Below are 22,189 nucleotides of genomic sequence, written 5' to 3'. Positions count from 1 at the left end.
GGCCGCGGCCTGCCCGGGGCGGAGGTCGCCGCCTGCGCCGGGCTGCGGCTGAGGGGGCTTGTTTTCAGAGGCCGCGCCGGGCGCCTCCTCGGTGGTCTTTGGCGGAGGCTGCCCCGCGGGGCCGGCCCGCTGCGGGCTGCGCCCCCTGCCACGGCCCGCCCGGCCCCCCGCCCGCCCCTCGCCGGGCCCCTCCCGCGGGCTCGCTGCGGGGGGCGGGGTCCGAACAGCGGCCTCTGGGAACTGGGGGTCTGTGAGAGGCCCCTGGGGTTGCTCCGGCGGGAAGGTGCCAAGTCACCACGTGCCCCAGGATGTTCTGGGGTGGGGAAGAGTCCTGCGGGACCCCGGAGTCCCCCGGGTGTTTCTCCCGTGTCTCCCCCAGGGGCTGCGGCCCCGCGGGAGAGGGCGCCGAGTGTGGGGGCTCAGGGTGCCGGCACCCTCTCGGGCCTGCCCTGCCAGGCCCTGCCTTGGGACAGGGGGCCCGGTGGGCACGGCCGGGTTCACTCTGTCCACTGCGCTGAGCACCTGCCTGGGGGGGCCCTGCAGGCCCAGCCCCCAGCAGCGGGCCTGGGGGCCCTCTCTCAGGCTCAGCACAGGGTGGAGTCTCCCCCAAGCCAGACTCTGGTCCCAGCCTGCAGAGCCAAGACCCACCTCCCAGGGGCAGGACTTGCCCCCTGCCTGCCCTGCGCCTGCCCAGCCAGAGCCATCGACTTGGAGGTGAGTCACTGCCCACTCTGGCCGCCCTTCCTCGCCCCGCGCGCCGTGCAGTGGGCTGCCCCCGGTCCTCCCAGGCCTGGGCGTGCACCCCTGCGGGGGCCTTCTGAGTCCCCCCCCCGCCCTCTGGCTGCCTCACCCATCCCCCAAGCGTCCAGAGCCCCATCCGGGTGTGCACACTTCAGGGGCCTGCACCTGGGTGCCGTGCCCGCTCCGCTCAGATCTAGGGCGGGCAGATCTGCGAGGAAGGAGGTGTGGGTCGGACGGGCCCCCCACGGCTGGGGCCTTTGGAGGTCTGCGGCGGGAGCCGGCCTCTCAGCCCAGCTGGGTCTCCTGGGGCCTGCTCTGTGCAGAGGGGCAGGGAGGCCAGGGGCTGGGGATGCAGCTGGGTGGGTGGGCAAGGGGTGCTCAGAACCGGCCCCACACATCCTGACAGCGGAGGGGGGGCCTGGGCCCGGCGGTGGGGACTCAGAGGGCAGCTCAGGGAGCTGGGGGGGGGGTCTGCCTTCCCGCCCCCTTCTCTGGCTGCCCCTTCTCAGCAACTGAGGACAGCAGGCCCAGCTGTGGGAAGCGCCTGCCCGGCCTCTGCTGGTCCTGCAGGCTCTGCTTCCATCCACTGCCCTGCTGGCTGGGCCGCCCTGGTGGGGGGAGCTGTGGCCCAAACCCTCCAACTCACCCCGGGGTTCTCTCCTGCCCCTCCCCAGCCTGGGGTGGGGGTGTGGCCTTGGTCACCCCTGCTGTCTTTGTCTTGCTTTTGTCTTGCAGGCGTCCTGCTGATCACAGCCCAGGCACCTTCTCTGGCTACTGGCACGTGGGGGCAGGGATTGGGGGGCCGGAAGTGCTGTGGGCCTGCAGGCCACTGGGGTCTCCTTCATTGGTGCCTCTGTCCAACCCAGTTTCTGCTCCTGACCGAGAGCCAATAAATGCTGCATTCACATGCGTGTCTGGCTCACTGCTGGGCTGGGCTGTTTGAGGGGCCGGGGCCAGCAGTGATGGGGTTGGGCAGGGCAGGACCGCTCTGGCTTGGGGGAGGCGCAGGAGCTACGTGGTGGCCTGAGGGTCCCTGGCCTGGCTGCTTCCTGTGGCCTGGGGCCTTCCTGGGAGGCGCCATGCAGGACACAGTCGTGGGTGGCCATCTCCTGGGGCACTGGGTTTGGGGCTTCTGGCTCTTGACTACGGCCATGAAACAATCCCAAGGCAAGGCCAAGAAGTGCTCATTGGCACAGCACAGGCAGGAAGAGGCCCCTGCTGGCCGAGCCCAGCGGTCACCTGCTCCCCATGGCAGGGCCCCTGGCTTAAGTGGGGTGCAGGGGCTGCGCACTGTGCCTCTCTCTGGGGCCCACTGCCTCGGGGCGGGGCATGGCCTGGGGCATTGGTCTGGGGCTCCAGGGTCTGGGGGAGGCCCTGCGTGCCTGGTGTGCGGGAGGGGGTTGTGGTCACCCGGGAGAACCTGGCGCAGCCTGGAAGGTGTCCCCTGGTGCCTCCCTAGCACAGCTGCCCCTACTCGGGCCCCCCATGCGTGCCCCCAGCTCAGAGGGCCGGGCCTACAGCACCAGGCAGGGGAGGGCAAGTCACTCCCCAGACACCCCCCGCCCCCCCAGCTTAGCAGCTGGCTGGGCTCTGAGCTGATTACCAACTGCCGCCCAGCTCCTGCAAGGCCTGGTCCGCCTCCGTCCCTCCAGCCCAGGTGGGCAAGGGCTCTGCAGGACGGCCCAGGAGGAGGCGCCAGGGCAGGCAAGGGCCGTGTGGCCACGTGACGGGGACACAAGTCCCTCCCCCGTCCCTTCCAGCCTTAGGGCCAGAGAGAGTGCCGCGAGGGAGGCCCAGGGCCTGGGAGGCGAGTGGGCTCCCTGTGCCGGGTTGCTGGCAGACTCTTCCCGACAGGGCCGACTGCTCTGGGCCGGGGCTGTCCCAGGCTCGTGCTGAAGCCCGACCCCGTGTGCTGGGGTGAGAAAGAAGGGCCTTGGGAGGTGGCCGGGTCAGGCGAGCGGCTGGGCGTAGCCCAGAGGCGCCTCAGCCGGCTGCTGCCCAAGGAGAGAGCGCCGGAATCCAGCTGCCGTCCAGCCTTGTCGTCGGTCCCCGTGTCGGCCGTGCCTCGTTTGCAAGGCGGGCTGCGTGGGGCACGCGCGTGTAGGGAAGGGCATCCTCGGGCCGCGCTGCTCACAGCTTCAGGCCCCTCGGGGTGGCTGGGAGGGCTCAGGGAGAAGAGATCTGCATCGTGAGCATGGCTTCCAGCCAAGGCGGGCGACGGGGACCGGGCCTGTCCTGTCTAGAGCAGCTAATGAGCCGGACAGGCTGAGGCGGCCATCCTGAGGGCGCGGGCAGACAGAATGCGCCAGGCCCCTGCCACAGCAGAGCCGACCCCTGAGGGCTGGGCACAGCCTGGGCGACACCCGGGGCTCCCAGGGCAGAGACTGGTGGGGGGGGGAGTGCGTGGGGGCTGCTGCATGTCCTTCTTGAGACTGGTCAGAACCTGCAGGGGAGGAAACCCCTCGCGTCAGGGAGGAGCCGGTCCGCAGAATGGGCCCTGAGCCTGGACAGCTGCCGCCTGCCCCGCCGTCCCCCTGGGGCCTGTGGCCGGCAAGGCTGGCGGGGCGCGACTCCGCCGGGCAGCTCGGGGAGCGCAGAGCAGGAGCCTCAGAGTCCAGGAGTCCCGCCCTTCGCACCGCCCGCGGGCACTGACCGCGAGCCACGGCGGAGGCCGCGCCGGACCCCCGCACGCAGAGAAGCTCGGCTGTGCCGGGGCTGCGGGGGGCAGTGCTGGGGTGGGGGGGCTCCGTGCCCGGGCTGGGGGGCCCTGCTGAGGCTGTGGGGGCTCCGTGCCGGGAGGTGCGCGCGACCAGCCCTGGGGACCGCGGCCAGCGCCGGGCGGTTTCCTCAGACGCCCCCCCCCCCCGCCCGGAGCCCCCCCCCCGCCCGCGCCCCCCGAGCCCGGCGGAGCCCCGGCGCCCCCTGGTGGCCGCCAGCGGGACGGCAGCCTCCCCGGGTACCCCAGGGGTCCCCCGGCGCGCCCCTGCCCCGCCGCCCGCCCCGGGGCCTCTGCCCCACGCCCGTTGCCTTCCGCGCGCCCCCGGGCGGGGCTTGGGGGCTCGGAGGCGGGGACCCCCAGGCCCGCGCCGCCCCGGCCCCACCAGCTCGGGTCCCGCGCGCCCACGCCAGGGCCGCGGGGCGGGGCGGGGCCGGGGAGGCAGCGGGCATCGCGGGGCGGCTGCTGGCCGCGGGCGCGGCGCTGGGCCTGACGCCGCGAGGGGCTCCCCAGGACTCGGGAAAGAGTCGGACGCAGGGGAAGGGGCGCGCGGCCGGGCCACCCCTGAGCCCGGGGCGCCCTGGCAGTGTCAGCTCAGCGGCCCCTTTGAAGAAAAAGGTTTATTTATTTGTGCGCACAAGTGCGGGGCACAGCCAGAGGCGCCGGCGCGGGGGGGGACCCCCCAGACCGAGCGGGGAGCGGAACCGGGACTGAGATCCTTCGCGGCCCGAGAGGACCCCGCGCCCCGAGGCCCGCGAGCCGGTGGCCTCCCGGGGCAGCGCCCGAGCAGCTTCATTCGTGAAGGAAACTGAAAACGTGGCGCTGCCGGGGAGGGGTGCGCGGCGCGGCCCCCACAGCCTGGGCGGGCTGAGCCAGCACGACCCCTGACCCCACGACCCCAAAGCCGCACGTGGAGTTTCCCCGAGGAAACACTCCGGAAGGCGGTGGCCGCCCGCCGGTCCGCTGGCCACGGCGCGCCCGGAGCGCAGCAGCAGGTGGGCGCCCCCCACCCCTCACCCCACCCCACCCCACCCCCCCTGTCCCCTCCCGGCGCCCTCGGCGGGCGGGCCCCTGGCTGGGGCTGGTGGCGGCAAGACGGCGAGAAGCTTGAAGCTTGCGGCTCCCGGCCGTGCCCGCCCCGAAGGGGAAGGCGGCCCGCGGGTGCGCGTCCAGCCGAGGGAGCTCTGCGGGAGCCCGGAGCTCGGGGCTCCGGCAGCCTCTCCTGCCCCCCGCCACGGACGCCCGGGGCTCCCGCCGCCTGCGCCCGCCGCCTGCCCAGCCTCGCTCTCTCCACACTGAACACGCGAACCTGAGTGTCCTCTGCCTTGGCCGCGCAGCCGAGCGCCTTATCCCAGCGGCCAGGCCGCGACTCCCTGCTCTTCGCAGCCCCCGGAAGCTGCGGGCAGCTGGGGGTTACACATGCAGGGCCATGGGGTCAGGAGGGGGTGCAGCCAAGCACCGGCCCTGTGTCCCCGGTGCCCCTAGGCCCCACTGAGGGTCTCCTGGGGAACTCTCAGGAGGGGTCCTGGCTCGCAGGATCCCCCTCTCCTGGGTGCCAGGGGACGCGCCCTAAGCTGCCCCCATGCCTGGCAGCAGCCCCCCCAAAGGGCCTCTGGGAGCATTCTGGAACCAGCCACTTGCCAGCCTGTTACTCCGTCAGCCCCTCGTCCCTCGCAAACACCGAGGTGGCAGCAGGGGCTCCTGGGCTGCCCACGGGGAGGGCGGCTGCTTTAAGAGGACAGGGCCTGGCCTGGGCAGGGAGGCCTGGAGCCGCGGGCCGGGAGCCGGGCCAGGCCTGGCGAGGAGGGCCCTGCTCGTGGCTGGAGGTGCCGCAAAGGCCATCTATTTGTGGCGGGACTCCGAGAGCTGGCAGGAGCATGTGACCCAGGGACGCCAGTATTTTGGGCGGTGGGGGTGGGGCCTGCCGTGGGAGCCGCTCGGAGGCTCTGGGACAGGCTGCCCGCACGCCCGGCTCTGCTGCCCGGCCGCCCTGGGCCCCAGGTACGCCCACCCAGCCTAAGGTCCCGCAAGCCAGCAGCCCCCACAGGGCCTGGCCAGGGCCAGGGAAGGACGCTCTCCCAGGGCCCGAGGCCCCTGCCTGGCCGGCGAGACCTCCCTGCCAGGCCAGGGCGCCAACCAGACAGGAGCAGGCCACCCCATGGCGGAGAGGCCAGTGGAGCTTGGGGCTGCTGGCCGGGCCTGGGCTGGGGCCCAGACCCTGAGCGTGACTGGGGGTCAGCAGGAGGCTTATTTCGGTTGGAAACACTGACCACCCGAGAGAGCCCCCGGCACCGCCAGCGCGGCTCTGAGTGCGGAGGAAGCTGTGGCCCTCCAGCCCGGCTGGCTAAGAGCCACCTTCGGCCGGCCACCTGCTGGTCCTGCGGCCCCTCTCCCACAGCCACGGGCCCCATGGGCTCCCCGTCCCCACCCGGGCGTGCGGCGCTGTGGCTGGGTCGGCCGGGAGGGAGTGGGGGCTCACAGTGGCTGGTGGGCGGTGAGGGTCCAGCTCTGCTTTCTTTCAGGATGGTGGTGAAGCGCGTGGCCCCCTGCCAGGGAGCTGGGGGACGCCCCAGGGGGAGGCCGGGCGGGCGGCAGTGTGCACTGGCCGCGGCCCAGGGCTTGGGCCTCTGAAGACCTTGTTTGGCCTCAAGCACGGCCGCCCAGGCGCCTCGGCTGACCGGAAATGGAAAACTTCCAGTACAGCATCCAGCTGAGCGACCAAGACTGGGCGGAGTTCGCAGCCGCAGCCGAAGAATGTGACCTCCTGCAGGCCAGCCTGGCCTCCGGGGACGAGCCCCTGTCCAGTGACATTGACCAAGGGGACAGCAGTGGCAGCAGCCCCCCCGGGCCCCCGCCGCCTCTCAAGGGGCGGCAGGCTCCCCGGGGGCGGGGCTGGCCCGGCTGCACAGCGGGGGACAAGGCGGCCCCCCGGCGGCCAGTCAGCAGGTCCTGGCCTGAGCCCGCCCTGGCCCCGGGGGCCGGTCAGCAGACGCCCGGCACGTCCCCACAGTCAGAAGCCAGGCTGCCCCTCGGCTCCGGCCAGAGCTCGTGCTCCCCAGGGACGGCTCCCACAGAGATGCAGAGGCTTCTGCAGGGGCCAGCTTCCCAGGGCGCTGCCCCCGGGCCCCCTGGACAGGCTCCTCGGAGTCCCCCGGCCGCTGGCTGCAGCGCTGCCCCGCAAAAGCCCCCCAGCAGCCCTGGAACCCCGACACGCAGCCCCAGTCGGAAGAAGAGGCGCGCTGTGGGGGCCAAGGGGGGCAGTCGCACCAGTGCCCCCACCCCGCCAGGCTCCCCCACTGTGCTCGCAGAGGCCAGGCCTGAGTGGGGGGCAGGGCCGGGGGTGCCCAGGACACAGGACCCCTTGGTGGGGACGGCAATGTGGACGGCAGGAGCTGGACAGGATGGGCTAAGGCCGGACTCTGCGAGCGCCCCGGAGGAGCCGTCCAGGCAAGGGCCAGGCTGGGGTCTGTCGACTCCCGCCCCCCAACCGGAGCCCGGGCCAGACCTCAGGACGACCCCGAGAGCTGAGCCACACGTTGTGCCCACACCTGCCCAGGAGACTGGTCTGGACATCTCAGTGGCCAAGGCAGACACAGTTCTGCCTCCACCCGCCACCCAGCCTCCACAGGACTCGGCTCTGTCTGCACCCGCTGCCCAGACTCCTCCTGACTCGTCTGTGTCTAGACCCGCTTCCCAGACTCCTTCCAACTCAGCTCTGCCTACACCCTTCTCCCAGCATCTGCCAGACTCATCTGTGTCTACATCTGCCTCCCAGCGTCTGCCAGACTCGATTCTGTCTACACCCACCTCTCAGCTTCTGCGTGACTCAGCTCTGTCTACACCCGCGGCCAAGCCTCTGTCAGACTCGGCTCTGTCTACACCCCCCTCCCAGACTCCACCAGATTCATCTGTGTCTATACTCGCCTCCCAGCGTCTGCCAGACTCATCTGTGTCTACACCTGCCTCCCAGCCTCCACCCAACTCATCTGTGTCTACACCCGCTACCAAGCCTCCACCAGACTTGGCTCTGTCTACACCTGCTGCCCAGACTCCTCCCGACTCAGGTCTGTCCATGCCTGCCTCCCAGCGTCCGCTAGACTCATCTGTGTCCACCCCTGCCTCCAAGTCGCTGCCAGATTCGGCTCTGTCTACGCCTGCCTCCCAGCCCCCTCACGATTCATCTGTGTCTACACCTGCCTCCAAACCTCTGCCCGACTCAGCTCTGTCTACACCTGCCTCCAAGCTTCCGCCAGACTCGGCTCTGTCTACACCCACCTCCGAGCCCCCTCCCACCTCGTCTGTGTCTACACCTGCCTCCAGTCCTCCACCTGACTCAGCTCTGTCTACATCCACCGCCCAGACTCCTGCTGAGTCGGCTCTGTCTACATCTACTGCCCAGACTCCTGCCAACTCGGCTTTGTCTACACCCGCCTCCCAGCCTCTGCCTGACTCCACTCTGTCTACACCTGCCTCCCAGCCTAGACTGAATGCCCACCTGCCGACGCCAGGCCCGGTGGCCATGCCGGAGTTGGGTCCCCCTGCCCTTGTCCCCAAGGGCAGCCCACGTCAGGCTCAACCCAGCCTTCTTCCCGGGGTCCGGCCGGACGTGGGTGTGTCCGCACCAGCTTCACGCTGTGGGGCGGAGGTGGGGGCTGCCCCGGTGGCCCAGCTGGGTTTGAGTCCTGGTGAGTCTCCAGGGGTGCACCAGGATGGGGAGACCCCCGGAGGCCCTGTCCGAGCCCCCAAGAAGAAGAAAGTCCGGTTTTCCGTGGCCATGCCTGGCCCTGAGGGGCTGGGTGTGGGGGAGGCCTCAAATCTGCCCCCGGGCTCCCGGGTGGCCCCAGGGAGCCCCGGGGGGCCTGGAGCCTGGGACGCGGTGGCTGTTGGGCCACGGTCCCCCCAGCCCCGGATCCTGAAGCACCTGCCCCCCCTGGCCCCCTCTGCCTCAGTGCTGGCGGGGGCTGGATCCCGGAGCAGCTTTGCCGTGACCCTCCCCGAGGCCTACGAGTTCTTTTTCTGCGACACTATCGAGGAGGAGGACGAAGGCGCTGAGGAGGCCGGCCAGGCTGCAGTCCAGTGGCCGGACATGTGCGAGTACTTCTTCCGGGACTGCCGCACGCGGGCCCCGGGCGGCCCGGCCCACGCAGAGCCGGTGCCGGCGCCTCCAACTGGAGACCCCATGCCCATCACCATCCCCGAGGCCTACGAGCACTTCCTGGGGGAGGACGGGCCGGAGGGCAGCCCGGGCCCCGCCACCCTCCTCCGACTGCAAGCCCTGGGGGCCCCCGGGCCGGGCTCCCTGCCAGAACCCGGCCCAGCCTCCGCCGAACAGCTGGACCTGGTGGTCAGGCGAGCAGGTGCGTGTCGTGTGGCCTTTGCCTGCCCAGGTCCTGGGAACACACTGTCCAGGGAGCTGGGCCAGGACGGCTGTCAGGGAGGGGCAGGCCAGGGCCGGCTCTGGGCTTGTGGGGCCGCCGGGCGACCTGGGAGGGAGGAGCCCAGGCTTGGTCCCGCTGGGGCAGCGCTGGGCCGGCAGCCCCTTGCTCATCCCAGGCAGTCACAGCGGGCCGGAGGTGCTGGCCCAGCCGCCCGCGGCCTATGTCTCGGGACAGACGCGTCACGGGAGGGCGACTCAGGCGGTGTGTCCGGCCAGGGTGGGCACGGAGCCGCGGGCTCAGACGGGGCCTCTCCTTGCAGGTGACCCCCCAAACCCCCTGGGCTCCCTCAGCCTCAGCCAGAATGACATGTGCCTGGTGTTCGTGGCCTTTGCTACCTGGGCGGTGAGGACCTCCGACCTACACGCGCCGGACGCCTGGAAGACAGGTTCGGGCCGGGAGCAGGGCGGCGGTGGTGGGCGGGCAGGCAGGCAAGCAAGCGGCCACTGGGGCCGGGCTCAGGCGTGCCTTCTCTTGCAGTCTTGCTGGCCAACATCGGCACCATCTCTGCCATCCGCTACTTCCGCCGGCAGGTGGGGCGGGGGCGCCGCAGCCGCAGCCCCAGCCCCTAGGCCCAGGCTGGGAGCGCCATGGACACGGGACGCGGACTGGCCACCTGTGCGGCCCCAGGCCTGGTCCTTTGACCCCGTGCGCGCCAGCGTCCAGGAGGGGCCAGTGCGGTGGCTCCTCGGACTCCACCCAAGTGTCCAGCCAGTGGCCAGGGCGCGGCCGCACCCGCGCTGGGGGGGGCCCGTGGGTCTGGGAGGCGGGAATGACGGGGAGCCGGTGTGTGAGGTGTCCAGGCAGCAACAGAAGCAGGGCCCTGGGGCTCCAAGGTCAGATATGTGCATGAGTCACTGCGCTGGGGAGCGCTTGCTGGTCACCTGAGATGTTGAGCTGGTGTCTGGTCAGGGCGGGTCCTGGGCATCAGAGGGCACTGGTGACCTGCGCTGTGGCAGGCACAGGGTTGGTGGGCCAGGACTCTGCCCAAGTTACAGATGGACTACAGGGGGCCTGGCTGTGCAGGGACAGATGGACCGCAAGGGGTCTGGCTGTGCAGGGACAGGGCCCACGGGGGGCCTGGCTCTACAGGGACAGGGGTCAGGGAGTCCTTCGGGGAGCCTGGTGAGAGGCAGAGCAAGTGGCGTTGGATGGAGGGCTGGACGCGGCAGCGGGCAGAGCGTGGGCCCCAGGGCAGCAGGAGGCCAGGGGACAGAGTGGACACACACACCAGTAAAGCTCCTTCCCCGTCCTTCTGTTTAGCGTTTTCTTTCTTTCCGGGATTTCCTCTTGTCAGCCTCTCCCAACCAGTCCTTTCCCACTCATGCCACCAGGCCACTGCCTGCTCTGCGTGTGGGCAGCAGCTGGCTGTCCTGGGCAGTGGCTAGCTGACTTCGCCGCAGCCTTTGACCCCAGAGCCAACTTCAGCCCCTGATGGCCCCCGTGCGCCCACCCCCTGGCAAAGCCCTGTTGTTCCCGGGACAGAGCAGAGGTCTGGCCCTTGGGGCACCCCCCCATGTGGGGTCCAACTACCAGGGCAGGCCCTCTCCTCAGAATGGGGCATCCTCCAGCCCCTGCCGACATCTGGGCCCCAGAGACCTCTCCATCCTGGGGGTCAGACCTGCCTCAGCACAGGGCGGGGTGCTGGTCAGCTGTGGCCCCACAGAGAAAGACCCAGTCAGCTGCAGGCCTGTCCAGCGGGCGGGCACAGCAGGCAGTCCTGATAGGTAGCCCAAGCAGTCAGATCCACTGGACGAGCCCCACCCCAGCCTCAGGGGCTCCGAGCCAGGGCCACCGCTGATGGGGTGGAGACGGGGCCTTGCCCCAGGTGCTGTCGGTGTTGACGGGGAGCCGGCTATCTGGTGGGGAGGGCAGAGATGTGTGTGCCGTCAGGAGGGTCACCCCCATGCCCCCCAGATCGAGGCAGGGCCCCCACTCACCTGGGGGCGGCGGCGAGGCATGGGCTGGGCCTTCCCTGGCAGGGCAGACCTGGGGCCAAGCACAGTCTTAGGGCGGCCGAGCCCCAGGGGAGGGCGGCCCAGCTGGACTGCACTCTCCGCCACCCCCCCCACCCCCCCCCCCCCGTCCTGCTGCCCCTGCCTACCTGCCCACGCCCCTCCCACTCTTGGGCCCCAGGATCCCCCTCCCTCTAGACCTCCAGGCCCTGGGGGCTTGCTACTCACGAGCCGAGAGGAGTCTGGAGATGGTGGTCCCCGGCCCTTGACAGAGCCTTGGTGCCATTGCGAGGCTCGAGGCTGCGGGGCTCCCTTCTGGGAGAGTCTGGAGCTGGGGTCGGAGACGGGCACAGACACAGGGACCAAGGGGCAAGGGCTGGGGGGCTTGGGCCCCAGCGAGCTCTGCATGGCAACGAGGAACTGCGAGGAAGCGCTGGTCACCCACGGCCCAGTGGGACCTCCTGGGCAGGGGCCCGCGCAGGCCTGGCCTCTCCCCCAGCCTGCGCGGGCCTGTCTCTGGGGAGCTCTGGCGGAGCTGGGGACCCCATGGCCCGAGGCCTAGGCTCCTCCCTGACCCCATTGCGGCGCAGCCACCGCCCCCAGGGACTGACCTCGTCCAGGCCCCGCACGTCTGAGACCTTGTGGTGGGACGTGGCCGGGGGCGTGTAGGGGTCAGCGTAGAGCGGGGAGCGTGGTGTGTCCGGGGGGCCATCTGGGGCCTCGGGTCCAGCTTCCAGGGCCAGCTGAGGCGGGAGCAGGGGAGGCATGTTTTCGGCGCCCAGGCCCACCCACCTCGCTCTGCGGACGCCAGGCACGGAGGCAGGGGAGCCCGCCCGCCCGCAGGCTGCGCTAGGGGCCCACCTTGGTCAGGTCCAGGTGCAACGGGGGTGCCGGGCCCAGCCCCTGCGCATGGGCCTTGCCCCGGGGTGACCGGCGGCTGCCGCCCCGTCTCAGCTCCGTCCTCTGTCTCCCAATGCTGGAGCAGCCGGGGCTGTCCTGTGGGCGCGAAGGGCCTTCCAGACTGTCCCAGGGCCTCCCACACAGCCCTAGAGGTGGCTCCGAGCGCCCACCCACCGGGGACCTCTCTGCCCAGGGTTGGGGTCCTGCTTGGGGAGGCAGGGCCAGCCACCCAACAGGACTGACCTCGGGCCCCCTGACCGTCCCTGGCCACTCACGGGTGCGGGCACTGCAGCGCGGCCTGCAGCAGACACGGCCGAGGACTCCGGGAGGGAGCGGCTGGCGTGGGCGGAGGGGGGCGCCGGGCACCCGGAGTCCCAGCTGGCGTGTCCGTCGGAAGAGAGCGAGCTCCGGCCGCCGCCCCACGGCTGCGCGGACAGGGGGGCCCGGGGCCCGGGCGGCGCGGGGGCCCGGAGTGCGCGGGCCGCCGCCTGCAGGCACAGCAGCCAGCGGCCGTAGTCCTCGTAGCTGGCGCACAGCACGCGGATGGAGTTGATCAGGGGGCCTGCGGGGCAAGGCGCGTGAGCACCGGCCGGGCCGCCCCCCCCGGCGCCCCGCCCCCGGCGCCCCGCCCCCGGCGCCCCGCCCCCCGCCCCGCGCCCCGCCCCCGCGCCCCGCCCCGCCCACTCAGCCCCGCCCCCAGGCCGCCCGCCCCGCCCCCCGTCCCCCCGCCCCAGACCGTCCCGCCCCGCCCTGGGCCACCCAGCCCCTCCCAGACCACCCAGCTCCTCCCCCAGAGCGCTCAGCCCCCCCCCTCGCCCCAGACCTTCCAGCTCGGCCCCTGGCCACTAAGCCCCGCCCCCAGGCTGCTCAGCCCCGCCCCGGGCCGCCCAGCTCCGCCCCAGACTCCCAGCCCCGCCCCCGGCCGCTCAGCCCCGCCCTAGACCACCCAGCCCCACCCCAAGCCACCCAGCCCCGCCCCCAGTCTGCCCAGCCCCGCCCCAGACTCCCAGCCCCGCCCCCGGCCGCTCAGCCCCGCCCCCACGCGCCCACCTTCGATCAGGAAGGAGCGGATCTGCTTCTCCTGCTCCTCCAGGTTGATGCTCACGGCGCTGAGCGGCAGCTCCCCCTGGCAGCCGGGACGGGGACCTCAGCCGGGGGCACCCGCCAGCGAGGAGAGGCCAAGGCCGCGTCTCCCTCCCGGGAGCCCCCCTCCGCCCCCAGACAGAGCTCCCTGCGCACAGGAGCGGGAGTTCGAGTCTCAGCCACGCGCCCCCCCTCGGTGACACGGCCACGGGCTCACCCTCAGGGAGGCACTGCAGGGCCGGAGTCAGAGGGGGCCACGCCACCCGTCGTGATGGCGGCCAGGCTAGGACCCCGGCGACTGGGGAGCCAGCCCTAGGCACTCGGGGCCAGGGCCAGACTGACCAGGGCGTGGGGGTGGGGCTGGCTCACTTTGTCCCAACAGGCCCCGAAATACAGGTTCCACCTGCACTGCCCCCCCCACCCCGCACCCACACAGGGCGGCTCCTGGGGTGGCCTGGGCAGCCCCACCTTGAAGCACAGCCCGTCGGCTTCCTCAGAGAAGATGGCCAGGGACGCCGGGTACAGGACCAGGAGCCGGTCCCACTGCTCCTGGGGGGGCACAGCACAGTGGCCCCACCTGCCCCCGCAAGCCCCGCCCCCGCGGCCCTACCCCCTGCCCATGCCCCCCTCCCCCTCCCTGTCCCACACGCACCTGAGCAGGCAGGTGCTGCAGCTGGACCCTGGAGGCACAGATGGCGCTGCCCGCCGCCTGGCACCCCGGTGCTGTCCGCAGCCCACTTAGCCTGCGCTGCAGAGTCCAGGGGAGCTCGTCCTCAAGGGGGCCCTGGCAGAGGGGGGTCAGGGCAGTGGGGGGGGCGGGGCTGGGAGGGGGGTGCGGGGCGCGGGCACCGACCTGCGGGGGCGCAGAGTGGCAGCGCTGCAGCCCTCGCGCCACAGCCATTTGCTTCTCCAGGTGGTAGAGCCAGTGGCTTCGCTCGGCTGGCCCTGGGCACAGCACCAGCAGCGGCGCCGGCAGCGGGCCTGTGGGTGCAGAGAAGCTGGCCAGTGCCCATGGGAGGGCCCTCCCAGGCCCCATGGGGGACACCCCCCTCCCCGCACAGGGTCTGGGGCCCACCCGCAGCTACCACAGTCGCCTCTGACAGCCACGTGAGGGCACCGCCCACCTGTGATCTGGAAGCCGTGCTCTCCGGGACCCTCTAGCGGGCGGACACTCAGCTCTACCAGCGGCAGCAGCCCCTGCGAGGGCAGAGGGGCTCCTGAGCCTGTCCCCCCTCTCCTCCTGCCTCCCCGGCTGCTTCCCGCACCTGGAAAGTGAGGCCTTCGGCGCCATGGGCCTGGAAGTAGAGGTGGGCGGGGAACAGCTCCAGGTAGCAGTCGCTGATGTCCTGCAGAGAGGCCTAGGTCTGAGGGCCTGGGGTCCGGACCACCCTGCGCCACCCTCCCGGCCTTGCGCCCACCTGGCTGTGCTGGAACCGCAGCTGGACCTTGGCATAGTACACCACCTTGCCCAGGTTCCTGACCGGCACCCTCCGCCGGCCCTTCTTGAATACACTCAGGAACGGCTGCTCCAGGTTTTCCTGCTGGCTCTCCAGGCCCGGGATGTCCTGGGGGCAGCAGAGCTCAGGGGACCACCTGGGGCCACAGCCCCGGGAGCCCCACCCCCCCAGGCACGGGGCCCGCAGCTGCCACCTGGCAAGCAGGACCTGCGCTCCAGGCCGCAGCAGACTTGGGATTGCACCCTCGTCCTGGTGGCCTGGCCTCCGAGCCTGGCCAGTGAGCGGGCACACAGAGCCCCTCAGGTGGCCATGGAGCTCTCACTACCTGGTTCTGCCAAACCGGGGACCCTGAGGCAGCACTGCCCCCAGGCCCCTGCACGTCCAGCAGAGCCTGCGGTGGCCGAGGGCTCCGGGGCGCGTCTCCAGGCCCTGCTGCCCCACAGCCGCCTGTCCCCCTCAGCACCTCAGGACCCAGGACGGCAAGCCCGGGCCTGCCTGGGTCCATGTGCGGGTGGCCTGATCATGGGGGACGGGCCTGCTTTGTCCACTGCAGCCCTGCTGGCACCTGGGGCAGGGCCTGGGGGTCAGAGAGCCCTGCACAAATGGCCCGCACTAGCTGTGGGCCAGGCAGGATGGATGATGACCTAGGGCCCAAGGGGCTGAGGCCCATGGGCTAGGGCCGCAGTGCCCTGGCCACTGGGGGCAAATCCAGGAGGATGGGCAGTCAGACTCCCTGACTCTGGGCGGGGCCTCCTGCCCCACACCCAGTGCAGGAACAAGGCCAGGAGACCTGTGGAAAATAGGCCGAGGAGCCGGATGGACCACTGGACCTGCCTGGGGAGGGCGTTACTGGAGGGGAGGGGTCAGCTCAGAGCTGGGGCGGGGCTCTAGGGTGGAGGCAGGGACTGAGAAGGCTCCTCCCGCAGCCACAACCAGAGGTTCCCCTTGCCCTTCACCATACCCAGACCAGAAGGGACGCCCCAGTCACACAGCGTGCCCTGGGCCTGGACAGAGGGACTGGGGCTGAGACGCAGCCATTGAGAGGACCAGGGCCCTGTCCACTTGTCTCAGGCAGCCCAGTTTCTGAAGCCAGCGCATGCCTGGCAGGGGGTCCAGGGAGCTGGGCACACCGGCCTGTCAAACCCAGTTCCCCGCCTGGCAGAGCTGCTGGGAGGCGGGCAGCCTCACTTGGCAAGGCCCCTTGTGGCCAGACGTCCCACTCCCAGCCTGCCCCAGATGTGCCCAGGGCAAGAAGCAGCAGACTGGGCACCTGGAGCCTGAGGACCACACCCAGCATGGCTGCGGTGGGTCTCCCCAAGCAGCCCTGGCCTCAGTGGGGCAGCGCAGGTGGTGCAGCTGACCTGGCCCGACGTGGGAGCCATGCCTGCCCCCCCAACCCCACCCCCACCCCCCCGCAGGGTGGGGTGGGTGTGGCCTGCATGGGAGGCTTCAAGGAGCTGAGCCTGGACGTGCGCTAGGCTGTGGTCATCAGAAGCCCCAACTCCCTCCACAGGGACGAGGGGGTGGGGACTCGCGCCCGCACACGCACAGCCACCTCCGGGCAGGAGGCTGGGTGCTTCCCTGGCGGGAACGTGCCTGGACGCGCCTCCCGCACCCAGCTGGGGGGTGCGGGCAGACGCGGGCCCACTGCCGGGGTGTGGCCTCGAGCCGGCCGGGACACAGGACTCAGACGCCCGCGCCTCCGCGGAGCTCGCCCAGCCACTGAGTCAGTCCCGGGTCAGTTTCGATCCGTCAGACTTTCGGCCCCAGAGCTTCCCGGGCGGGGCCTCCCCACCGGGTCTGCACCCCCGGGCGAGCCGGACAGGACGCTCGAGCAGCAGAGCCGTGTCCCCCGCGCCCGCGCCCGGAGCTGGCCGCCGCGCTCACCGTCCCGGGGATGTAGTAGAAGAGCTTGTCCGCAGGGCTGTCCCCGTCGGGACCCGCCTCGGCGCCAAACAGGCCTGCCCGCCGCGCGCCGTCGTCCCTGGGGGCAAGGGAAGGGCTCTCAGCCGGCTCCAGAGCGGGAGGGAGCCCCTGGGGCCGAGCTGGAGCCCCCTCACCTGTTCCCCTTCAGAGAAGGCTTTCTGGAGAAGGAGGCCCGGAGCCTCCTGGGGGCCTGGGGGACGCAGTGGCTGTTCCCCATGGGTGGCACGGTGCGCGGCGAGCAGGTCGGTCTGGATGCGTCTCCCGAGCCTCCCGCCCCGCCTTCCACCAGCGGGCGGGGCTCCGGGCGGTCCCGCCTGACCCGACCAGGCCAGGCGGGGCGGGGCCTTCCCGGCGGGAACCGGCCGCACCTGAGGCCAGTCGCTGCCGCCAGCCCCCACCCTGGCAGGCAAAGTTGGGGCGGTGAGGGCGGGGCAGAGGCTCCCCCATCTCAGCCTTTACATACACAAGGGCCCTCGGGAGCCTGGTCGGTGAGCTGGCCTGCCTGGGGCTGGAGCCTGAGCCAGGAGACCCCCTTCCAGCCCACCCGGGTCACCTCCTGTTCTGTGCTTGCTGCTGTGAGTCACCAGCGACTGGCAGGGTGTGCGCGGGGCCCGGGCCGGCGGGCTGGGGGAGAAGAAGCCAGGGCCCTTCCCCAGCCCCTCTCCTGCCTGGGCCATCTCACCCCGGGCCTAGGCAGGGCTCCGAGGCTGAGCCAGAACATGGAGGGGCCCCCCAGCCAGTGGGAGACAAGGGCCCTGCCCCACCCTGCCCCACTGGCCAGCAAGGCCAAGCCCTCGGCCAGGTTGCATGGCCCCCTCTCCCACCCCAAGGGTTGGAGACGGACACGCAGCCTCAGTCCCCGCAGCCCGAGAAACGTGTTTATTGTTCCAGTGGCTCATATTGCTGCGTGAGGTCTGGGCACGCGCGTGCACCCGCTTCGGCCCAGGACCCACGAGAGACCGCAGGCGCCAGGAAGGAAGCCCCCATCAGGCTGGCCCCGGGCTGTGCCTGGCCAGTGAGGGGGTGTGCAAAGCGCGGCCGGGCTCGCACCTGCTCGGAAAGCGCGCCTGCTGGCCTGCTCTGGCACCTGGCCACTCCAGGTCCACAGAGCCTGGGGCGCGCTGGGTGGGTGCCCCCAGCGGGCGGTCCCCGACCCCAGGACACTTGGAGAGTAAACAAGTAGACGGAAGCTGCAGCCTCCCCACCCGCTGTGGACAGATGAGTAAATAAATACGCGACACGCACACAGAAGAGGGCCTAGGCACGCGCACGGAGACGGACAGACGGGACGGGAGGTCCGCGGGGCAGCCCCAGGCTTAAGGCAAGTGGGAGGCCGGGGGCCGGGCTCGGGCAGTCCTCCGGGTCAGAGGCTGGTAGACGACACGGACAGGGTGGGCGAGGAGGGCGGCGGGAAGTTGAGCAGCTCGAGCACCGCCACGCCAACGCTGCTGCGCCGCGTGAACATGCAGGACGCGGCCACCCACTTGTTGGTCCTCGGGTTGTATTTCTCGATGGAGTTGAGGCTGGAGCTGCCGTCGTTGCCCCCCACAGCGTACAGCCAGCCATCCATGGCCACCAGGTCGTGCGTACTCCTGGGGGCAGGGCAGGTGGTGAGACAGGGGCCGAGTAGGCACAGCTGGCAGGAGCCGCAGGATTGCCCGTCGGATCTGGGGGAGGCGCAGGCGCCCCGGGGTAGTGACCCTGGGGGTAGGGGGGCGGACACACCTCCGGATGTTCATTGGGGCCACACTCTCCCAGGCCCCTGCCTTGGGGCTGTATCTCTCCACGGAGTTGAGGCAGCTGGTGCCGTCATTGCCCCCCGCGACGTAGAGCGCACCCTCCAGCACGGCCACGCCTGCCGAGCTGCGCCGGCTCAGCATGGAGGCCACGGGCGTCCACGCATTCACCTGCGGGCGAGGGCCAGACGCGTCACCACCTTCCGCCACCCACTCCAGGGCAGGGTATCTGTGGGCTCTCGGAGTGGGCAGCACATGCCACGCACCTGGGGCTCGTACTTCTCCACTGTGGCCAGATGCGAGGAGCTGTCGTAGCCGCCCACAGCATACAGGTTCCCATCTGCAGGGAGGAGACAGGGCAGGGCCTGCTGTGGGGGCCAGGGGCAGGTGAGGCAGGCACTGCGGAAGGCAGGCCGGGTCACCCACCGAGCATGGCCACGCGCACGTATCTCCTCCGGGTGCTCATGGCAGCGATGGACGTCCAAGTGCCCGTCAGAGGGTCGTAGCGCTCAGCACTGCAAATACAGGGGCGCAGCTTTCTCGAGCAGGGCAGAAGTTGCCCTCGCCACCCTGCCCAGGCCACCCTCCCTGCCCTGTAAGTGGCTGGAACCCAGGCTGGGCAGGCGAGGAGCTTGGGGCCAGTGTCCCCTCGCTGGCTGGACACGGACCACTGCCTGCTGTGGCGAGCCTGGGCCAGTGTCCACAGGGTCTAGCACCTGACGGCGGGGAGAGACCCCGAGAGGGAAGAGGCACTGTGGCTGGTCAGGTGCGACACCTCTTTGCTCCCCTCAGGGAGGACTTCTGCATCCCTGCACTGCTGACCCTGAAAGGCAGCCCACCCCTCCCCGGCCCTACCTGTTGAGGCAGGAGGCCCCGTCGTAGCCACCGGCCGCGTACAGGAGCCCGTGCAGGGCGACTACACCCAGGCAGCTGCGCCTGGTGCCCATGGACACCTCGAGCTGCCAGGTGTTGGTCACAGGGTCGTAAGACTCCACGGTGGCCAGGTCCGAGGTCCCGTCGTAGCTAGGGGGGTCCGCTGAAGGTCAGGGCTGGCGTGGTGGGCGCACAGAGTCCCAGACCGACAGCAGTGTCCACGCTTACCCGCCTACCGCATAGAGCCGGTTCCCGACGGCCGCCACGCCCACCCGGGCCCTGCGTGTGGACATGGAGGCCACCACGTGCCAGCGGTCAGTGCGTGTGTCATACGCTTCGCAGTCCCCGTGAATGGCGAAGAGGCTGCCGCCGCCTGGGGGAAGGGGGAGGTGACAGACAGGACGTGGCCGAGGAGGGGTGGGCAGGGGTGCCTGGGCAGGTGGGGTGGGGACTGGCGGGCGGGCCAGGTCATGGGGGCCTCCCAAGGGCGGGGCGCAGGTGCGGGCTGAGCAGGGCTGGCGTGGCTCGGGCGTACCCACGGCGAAGAGCACGGGGCCGGCGCCCTCACAGCGCCGGGGCCGGGTGCGGCTGGTGCCCAGGACGCCCCTCTGCTCAGGCAGCAGGTGGAACTTGAGGGCCTCGATGAGCAGGTCCTTACAGTCCGGGTGGTGCCGCACCAAGCCCTCGGCGTCCACATGGCCCAGCAGGAAGTCCCGACTCAGCAGGGGCAGCCGCACACACTTCATCAGCTGGGGTGGGGGGTGCCGCTGTCAGGGGCGGGTGGGGCCAGGACACCATTGGCCCCATGGGGAGACCCCCCCGGAAGCCTGGTCTCCTGTGCACTGGACCCTTCTGGAGGTCCGGGCTCCTCGCCCTGGAGGACCCTGGCCCCGGGAGGGGCAGGCGCACCCAGGCCCACAGCGATGCCCTGCTGACGCCGCCCAGGGCCCGGGGCCTGGCCTCACCCGTGGGACGTGCTGCCTCCGGGCGTCCACGTCGTGCTTGACCCAGCTGAGAACGGCCCGGTAGACGTCCTCCTCAGACGGCACGTTCAGGCTGTCGCTAGAGACCAGCTCCAGCACCTGGGGGGCCGGGTGTGAGGTCTGGGGGGCCCTGGGCGGGAGTCCAGTGAGGCCAGGGTCGCAGGTTTGGCTCCCAGAGAGGGGACAGGGACCCGGGCAGCAGCCGGGAGTGCTCAGGGCAGGAGTTGAAGGGGAAGATTTGGGGTGACAGAAGGGGCAGGGCAGGGTGGGGGTCCGGTGGAGTGTGGGGATGGGGTCAAGGGCGGGGCGCCGGCGGGCCCCTCACCTGCTTCAGCGGCAGCAGCATGAACTCCTCCGTCTTGGCCACGTCCACGAAGTGCTGCAGCACGTACCTGTGCGCGGCCTTGAGCAGGTCGCTGCAGGAGTGCGTGTCTGCGAAGCCCCGGATGCCCAGGCAGTTGGAGGGGTCGAGCTGGCTCAGCAGGAACTTGCAGCAGGCGTCCCGCACGCCGTTCAGCTGCAGCAGGCTGGCGGCCGGGAGCAGGGTCTGCGCGGGGCAGCGCGGGGCCGGGCGGAGGAGGGGCGTGAGGACCGGCGGGCGGGCGGGGCGGGCTGGGCCGGGCCGGGCCGGGCCGGGCCGGGCCGGGCCGGGCCGGGGCCTCACCTGCACGTTGCCTTCGCCCACCACGATCTCGGCCGTGTACGCGAACTGCACCAGCTGGTCTAGAGCCTGAGGGTCGATGTCGTGCAGGGTCACGTGCGTCTGGCGGCTCTCGCTCATCTCACCTGTGGGGACCGCAGGTCAGGCTGGCCCTGGGGTAGCCTCGGCCCCGAGCGCCCGGGCGTGTGGGGTGGTACTTGCTCGTGAACATGGCGTGGAAGTAGGGGCTGCAGGAGGCCAGCACCACCTTGTGCGCCCGGATCTCCTTGGCGGCCACATGCAGGACGATGTCACAGAGGAGGCCGCGCTGCCGCATGCGACTCATGGCCACGAAGGCGTCGTGGTAGTGGCGCTTGGAGTTGTGGGCGACGGTGTGGCCCTCGCGGCTCAGCAGCTGCATGGCGCCCTCCATGGGGGGCGGCCGGGGCTGCCGGGGCCGCGCTCGCTCCGCCTCCGGGCTGCGGGCGGCGGCGCCGGGTCAGCTCGGGTCAGCTCGGGTCAGCTGGGCCGCGGAAGCCCCTCACCCGCGCTTGCCGCCCCGTCCCCGCAGCCCACCCAGGAGGGTCCGCTGCCCCCCGCGCCCCGCCCTGCGGCTTCGCCCCGCCCCACTCCCCGGCCGCCCCTGCCCTGCTCCGCCGGCCCCTCGGCCGGGCGCCCCCGCGAGAACAGGCCGCCCCTCGCCCGCCGCTCCCGAGAGCCAGAGCCCTCCCGCCCCCCGGGGCCGGGGCTCCCCTCCGCCCGCGCCCTGCCCGTGCCCGGGGGGCCGGCGCGCAGGGCTTGCTCTGGCGCGGGGCTGGCCGCGGCCGCGGGGCGGGCGGCCGGGAGAGGCCCCCACCCCCGGCGCGGACCCGCCCGCCCCGCGCCCTCGGCGGCCCCACGCGCTCTCCCTGCCGCTCCGGGCGCCTGAGGGCCGCGGGGGCCGCGGGAAGGGGACAGAGGCCGCGGGAGCCGTGGCCGCTGCGCGCCCAGCCGGGCCGCCCAGCGCGGAGAAACGGAGCGGGCTGGGGCCCTCCGGGGCGGCCGCCCCGGCCCCCGCCCCGGCCCCCGCCCCGGCCCCCGCCCCGCCCCGGCCCCCGCCCCGGCCCCGGCCCCCGCCCCGCCCCGCCCCGGGGTCCGCCCGGCCACTCACGCCGTGGGCTGCGGCGGTGCGGGCGGCGGCGCCGCCTCGGGCCCCGGCCCCGGGCTGCCGCGCTCCGGGCTCTGCGTCCTGCCCGCCGGGCGCTCGCTGCGCGGCTGCATGGGCTCGGCCGCCGGACCGACCCGCGCGCGGCCGGCGGAGAGCGCGGAGGGCCGGGCGCACGGCCGGCCGGGGGGCTGCTCGGCGGCGGCGGCCCGCGGCGCGTCCCCGGCCCCGCCGCCCGCCGCCGTCGTTGCTCGGCGCCGCCCGCCCCGCCGCGCGCGCTCCCGGGCGGCCTCGGGCGGCGCCGGCCGCGAATCCTCCCGCCGCCTCCTGGGCCTGTTTCCGTGCGGACGGCCAGGACTTCTGCTCCCCCCATCCGAGAAGCGCCCCACCCCTCGGCGCCAGAGACCGAGGCCCCCAGGTTTCATTCGGCGGGGCCGACTTGGGCATCACCCCCCCGCCCGCCCCGTGTCCCCAGGCAGGCGCTTTGCCCGAGGGCGCCCGCGCTAGAATCCTCCAGGACCGCCTGCAAGGGCAGGCCTGGCACCGGGAGCCTCAGCGGGAGGCTGGGCTGGGGGAGGGCCTGCTTGGAGTCTGGGGCCC

General features: G+C 72.1%; 3 protein-coding genes across 3 annotated transcripts; 1 reads left to right on the top strand and 2 right to left on the bottom strand.

The window, feature by feature from the left end:
- Positions 1-6,140: 6,140 nt before the first annotated feature.
- PERM1 (PPARGC1 and ESRR induced regulator, muscle 1) lies at positions 6,141-10,144 on the top strand (the record flags this gene model as incomplete). The annotated part of the gene is made up of 3 exons (XM_084244018.1): positions 6,141-8,814; positions 9,155-9,280; positions 9,373-10,144. 3 exons carry the CDS (start codon positions 6,141-6,143, stop codon positions 9,462-9,464), a joined length of 2,892 nt encoding a protein of 963 aa, XP_084100144.1. The 3' UTR covers positions 9,465-10,144.
- Positions 10,145-10,533: 389 nt separating this feature from the next.
- Positions 10,534-16,430, bottom strand: PLEKHN1 (pleckstrin homology domain containing N1; the record flags this gene model as incomplete). Its single annotated transcript, XM_084241509.1, has 14 exons — positions 10,534-10,751; positions 10,833-10,881; positions 11,076-11,267; positions 11,459-11,590; positions 11,709-11,843; positions 12,023-12,309; positions 12,798-12,873; positions 13,299-13,379; positions 13,483-13,811; positions 13,955-14,027; positions 14,096-14,176; positions 14,249-14,395; positions 16,175-16,271; positions 16,348-16,430. The coding sequence occupies 14 exons, from the start codon at positions 16,428-16,430 to the stop codon at positions 10,633-10,635; spliced, it is 1,881 nt and encodes a 626-aa protein (XP_084097635.1). The 3' UTR covers positions 10,534-10,632.
- Positions 16,431-17,466: 1,036 nt separating this feature from the next.
- On the bottom strand, positions 17,467-21,705 carry KLHL17 (kelch like family member 17; the record flags this gene model as incomplete). Its single annotated transcript, XM_084244017.1, has 12 exons — positions 17,467-17,805; positions 17,939-18,120; positions 18,216-18,289; positions 18,376-18,464; positions 18,805-18,972; positions 19,051-19,195; positions 19,358-19,571; positions 19,788-19,904; positions 20,131-20,352; positions 20,470-20,591; positions 20,668-20,924; positions 21,596-21,705. 12 exons carry the CDS (start codon positions 21,703-21,705, stop codon positions 17,577-17,579), a joined length of 1,929 nt encoding a protein of 642 aa, XP_084100143.1. The 3' UTR covers positions 17,467-17,576.
- Positions 21,706-22,189: the final 484 nt, after the last annotated feature.

This window comes from Talpa europaea (genome assembly GCF_964194135.1).
Source record: "Talpa europaea genome assembly, chromosome: 9".
Taxonomy (NCBI): domain Eukaryota; kingdom Metazoa; phylum Chordata; class Mammalia; order Eulipotyphla; family Talpidae; genus Talpa; species Talpa europaea.
The sequence above is the reverse complement of the archived record's forward strand: the minus strand, read 5'-3'. Positions and strand labels throughout refer to the sequence as shown.